At 51.9% G+C, this 5377-nt stretch overlaps 1 protein-coding gene across 1 annotated transcript; it reads left to right on the forward strand.

Moving 5' to 3' along the window:
• Nucleotides 1–637: 637 nt before the first annotated feature.
• Nucleotides 638–5377, forward strand: LOC125535348 (protein LONGIFOLIA 1-like; the record flags this gene model as incomplete). The annotated part of the gene is made up of 5 exons (XM_048698400.1): nt 638–1218; nt 2257–2324; nt 2411–4120; nt 4238–4355; nt 5001–5377. Coding segments are annotated over exons 1-5 (2466 nt in total), but the record flags the coding sequence as incomplete, so codon positions are not given.

A 5377-nucleotide genomic window follows, 5' to 3' on the forward strand; every position in this document is an offset into this window, starting at 1 on the left:
AGTCGCACTGACGTACGTATACGTATGGGAGCAGGCGCCAGGCAGAGGTCGTGCCCGCGGGGGGCCGGCCCGTCGTTCTCCCGTCATCCCTCGCCGTGGTTTGGCAGCGCAGCGCGGCACGGCCGACCGGCCACGCCCCACCGGTGAGCTGTCGATCCACCCGTTCTATCCTATCCATCGAGGCCAGCCAGCCAGCAGGAACCTAACGACATCACCCAATGGGGAGTACGCCACGTACGTTGCGTGTCCAGCGCCCGGAGCCAGGCACGGTACACGGTCGGCGCGCGCGTGCCGGTGGTTGCACGTACGCTCTGGCCCGGCGCCCGCGTCGTCACGGGCATTTAACGCCGCCCCGCCGGCCGCGGCTGGCCGGCCGGCGTCGTGCTCCGGCTCCGTCTCCGGCTCGACGAAAACTCCTGTGCGGACTGACACAGATCACATGCCGGCGGAACCGGCTCGCGCGCACCGGTGCGCGCGCCCGGGCACCCGCAATGATCAGCGCGCACATGGGCTTGTGATGGACGCGCGCGCGCGCGCAGGACCAGAGACACGGCTTGACCCACCCCAGCACCCCATGCCCCCCACCCCCTCCCTCCTCGGCCCTTCCCTCTCTTATTTCACGCGCCTCCCTCTTAAAATCCCCGAGCCCCCCCTCGCTCCCTCTTCCCTCCATCCATCCAACCCGTCCTCTCCCCTCACCAGGTCACGAGAACCGAGCCAGCCTCTGCATGTTCTATCTATGAGCGAGTGACGCCGCAATCATCATCATAAGTAGTAACATTCCTCCGCCGAACTCACAACGCCCATCCCAAGAGCCTGCAACACTTCTATATCTGCACCTGCATCCATCCACACACCGCTGCCTCTTCTTCTCCTGCTGGTTTCAGAACCTTCTCCTGCTTTTGCTATCTCCGGCAGGGTGCCGCTGCCGCACGGTGAGCGTGCGTGTGGCCTGCTGTGAGCGGTGAATGTGCGGCGGCCGTCTCGTTTGGGCCGGCGTTTGATCGGTTTGGAAGCGTCGGGGGATGCCGGCGGCGAGGAGGGTGCTCAACGCCTTGGCCGACGACATGCCGGAGTTCGACCGCCGCCAGATGGGCTGCATGGCCGGCATATTCCAGATCTTCGACCGCCAGCGGATGCTCACCGCGCGTCGCGCCGGCGCCGGCGCCGGTGCCGGCTCCGGCGGGCGGCAGCCGCAGCAGAAGAGACTGCCCGCAGGTAACCCCGGCACCTACCTCACCATCTCCATCGTTGGCTTTCCTGCCACCTTGTGTCCATTCCATTCACATTCACACTGCCATCGAGCTCTGGCGTAATCTTCTTCTTGCTTACGGTTTCATCATCTTCGGTTTAATTAGCGGATAGTCTCCGGCTTTTTAATCGCTCTCTGAATCGCGCGCTGCAACTCGTTCTGCCATCGTTGACCAGATGCCAGAAAGCCATCAAGTGGTTTTTCCTTTGTCAGAGAGATTGCTTGCTGTGTTCGCTGAACACAAGTCCTTTCAGACTGCCATCCAGAGTTGGGTAACATGGACAGTTGTTGATAGGTTCAGAAAAAAACAACAACCAAAATGGTTAGTAAATAAAACGGTACGACAATGGTAGAAACTTTCTTTCTTGCAAAAAGCACGGTAGATTCCCAAAGTTTAGGTCGGAAAACAAGTTTCTAAAATCCTGATTTTATTTCAAGCATTTTTGCTGACAAGAGACAAAAGGCCAAAGCTCAAAAGTTTGCTGCTAGAACTGCAAGGAGAACATCTAGAGCTGCAGCAGTACATAAACAGCAAAGAAGAATCTGATGGGTCTGATCTCAAAAGCGTTTCATTAGAAATAAGAATGTTCAGTGACAGCGCCTAACCACTTTTAGCACTATATGAGCCGGGCATTGACATGGTGACAGGCGATTATGTGTGTTATTGTATCCAGAAGTAGCATTACTATTTTCAGTGAAGAGGACAGCCCAACAGTTGATTACTGAATTTCTTTTCTAATGGAACTGAAGAGGACAGCTGAACTTTTGATTTAAGAAAACATTCTTGAGATGGTAGATTAATCAAAGATGACAGGTTAACAGCTGAGTATATTTTTTCTTCTCATGTTACAATAATGGTGAATAGAAACAAAAAGGCATCACCTTTTATCCCATCACAAATCCATCCATTTTATTATTATTACCATGATAGGATCATAAAGTGCTCTGTTTTCTCTGTTTTAAAATTTAGACCACTATTCTAATGTCCTTTCATTTTTGTCCAGGCCGTACTCCACCAGAAAGCAGCAGCATTGTTCCAGTGCAGAGCTCAAGTACCCCCAAAATCATTCTGGTGATTCCCCAATCTGGAGTAAATCAACTTAATTTTATTGGCAGGAAAACCAAGGAGAGGACCTGACCTTTCGGTTTATTTTGCAGGAGAAAACACTCAGCAAAAGCATGACCGAGAACAGTAGCCTCTCAATAGAGTCATCAAGAGCTTCTTGTTCTTCCTCTTCATGCTCCTCTTTCTCGTCGATCGACGGCAGCAAATCAGCTCAACAGGAGCTACCGTACATCAACGAAGAACTCTTTCCGCAGAGGCCACCGAAGAGCTCACCAAGTCTGCAGGGCGCTGACATGGACACCAAGACCGCACAGCCGAACGTCGGTTTCAGAGACATCGTCAAGGACTCCATCAACCGGGACTCGGGAGGGTTAACTGTCATGACCACAGCGAATGGAGCAAGAAGGAACGCGCAGTACAAGGACTCGCCAAGGCCATTGCTGCTCTCCAAATCGATGGACGGAACCTACGTCATCAGCATCGACAGGACCACCAAGGCCGTCCCCGCAAACGTCGTCGAGTCCAGCAGGCGTTTCCCGGAGCAGTCGCGCTTCTCATGCGACGACCGGCGGCTCCTGCGGCCGGCTGAAACCCAAGAAGCCAAGAAGCCTTCTTCCACAAGGGCCAAAGAGCTTCCTAGGCTGTCCTTGGACAGCAGGAAAGAGTCTCTGAGCCCAAGTTCACGTCTGAAGAGCTGCAGTTACAGGAGAACCGATGACTCTCTCCTGGACACTCTGAAGCCTCAAGACTCCCCGGGCCACAGGCGTTCCAACAGTGTCATCGCCAAGCTCATGGGGTTGGAAGAAGCACCAGATGCTATGGGGATGCTGGTCGCTGATAGCTACGAGCCTGCAAGATCACCAAGAACAGCAGCACAAGCCACACGGAGCGAGCGTCCATCGCGTTCGCCCAGGAGAGATTGCCAGGATGCGTGTGGTTCCCTGCCGAAAAACGAGCCTTCAGCACTGAAAACAAGACCTCCTCCAAGAATTCTCACTGAAGCGGCTCCCTGGAGGCAGCAGGAGAGAGGCGTCAGCGTCACCAACAGCAAGGCTTCACAATGCCGAGACGCTGAGGTGAGGCCAAGAACCCCATCTCTCTATGCCGATATAGAGAGAAGGCTTGGTGGGCTCGAGTTCTCGGAGTGCAACAAAGACTTCAGAGCTCTCAGAATTCTGGGTGTGTTCCATGCAAAGGATGCTAAGCACCAGAACAACGATGGTGATGCCGCATCAGTGGCTTCTCAGAGCCAAGAAGAGGATTCAGCCACCACCAGTTCCAGAAGCTTCCAGTCTCCCATTGTAGTCATGAAGTCATCAAGAACCACCGAGAAGCCTGGGGTCTCAGTTGCTCCCCTTGCAGGGCTGAGAGGCCTCAGGAAGCTGCAGCCCAGAGATTCATCCTTCACTGACAAGAGCGAAGCCAGCACAAATGAGAAGATCCATTCTCGCGTTGCAAGGGCTCAATCCAAGTCTGACGAACCTGCCAGCAGAGCGAGCTCGCCAAGGCCTACAGGGTCATCAAGCCCCAGGTTAGTGCAGAGGAAGGCAGAGTCGGAGAGGCGGTCTCGTCCCCCGGTCTCACCAAAGTCTCCAAGCAAGAAGTCAAATGAAGCAGCATCCCCAAGAGGAAGAACAAGATCAAAGCCTTCTCAAGTGAGGAGCAACCGTGACAATGAGGCCTCGCAGAGTCCAGGAAGAAGGATCAGCTTGGCGAAGCAGATTGACGTCAGTATAATGGATTGTCAAAGTCCTCTGGTTGCCAGATCATCATTCGTCGACCCAAAAACACCGAGCCAAAAGGTACAGATAAATAGATATATAATCATATAGTATGAAAGAAACCAGCCAGCTCTAAGTATTTTTTTCTTCATATGCTCATTGTTAACACTAACTAACGGAACTTCTCATTTTCTTCAGAGCCCTTCTTCAATCCTGGGTTCAGATCACAAGATCCATTCACTGGAGAACGCCCTGAGCCCCGTGTCGGTCCTCGACACATCCTTCTACCATAAAAGTATCTCAGATTCATTCAAAGGTGAGAAGTTGATCTAGCATTTTTCCTGCATATTCATTTGCAATGACATATAATAGATAAACCACCAATTTGTTAGTAATAATCGATAGCCACCAGCTGTAAGATCAATGGCATAATAGGTCCTACTATTTGGTCCCATTCAATTCAGAAGCACACAGTGCTATGCAAAGGACAAACATAGTTAGCTGTAAGCATACCAATGCCGCTAGTGACAGATAATCTGCATTTAAGGCTACCAGAGGCAGCTCGTGGTCCTGCGAGTGGGAGTGGGAGGGGGAGGAACCACATCATATTGATAGTTGCATCTGATGTGCTGGTGCTGAACAGTGCTATTTTCGCAAGCCCCACATGTTGCACTCGCTCATGCAGCAGCATGATGCATGTCCTCTGGTGTCTATGCATTGCTAGTGTAGATGTGCCCACCAGTGTCCCCTTTATAGATGCACCTAGTGTGTGTGGTTCAGTGAATCATGTAGACAGAGCAGTACAGTGAATTCATATCTCCAGTCTGATCCATGTACATGTCTGTTTCAGTTTAACTGTCTGTAGCAGATTCAGTATTTCTGTCTGGTACATTATTTTTTTCTGTGGTTGTGTCAAGCATTGGTTCCTTAATATGTGTACATCCTTTTTCTGATTGTTCAGATGGCGAGACGCATACCTCAGACGAATGCTGGAATTCAAACAGCCTGCCGGACACGCCGCAGTCGAAGACGAGCAGTGAAGTCAGCCAGATCAAACCAGAAAACCTGGAGGCGCTCATTCAGAAACTTGAACAATTGCAATCGATGAACGATGAAGCTGCAAACTCCAAAGATCACCAGTATATCTACGAGATACTCTTAGCATCTGGTCTTCTGCACAAGGAACTTAGCTTCGCAGCGATGCCTGCACAACTTTCGCCATCCAGCTGCCCGATCAATCCAGAGCTCTTCCTCATTCTAGAGCAAACAAAGCCGCACTTCATTTCAGCGATTCAGGCTGTTACCGGAGCTAAGAAGAGTTCTGACCCTAACATGGAG

This window comes from Triticum urartu, chromosome 2, assembly GCF_003073215.2.
Source record: "Triticum urartu cultivar G1812 chromosome 2, Tu2.1, whole genome shotgun sequence".
Lineage (NCBI taxonomy): Eukaryota > Viridiplantae > Streptophyta > Magnoliopsida > Poales > Poaceae > Triticum > Triticum urartu.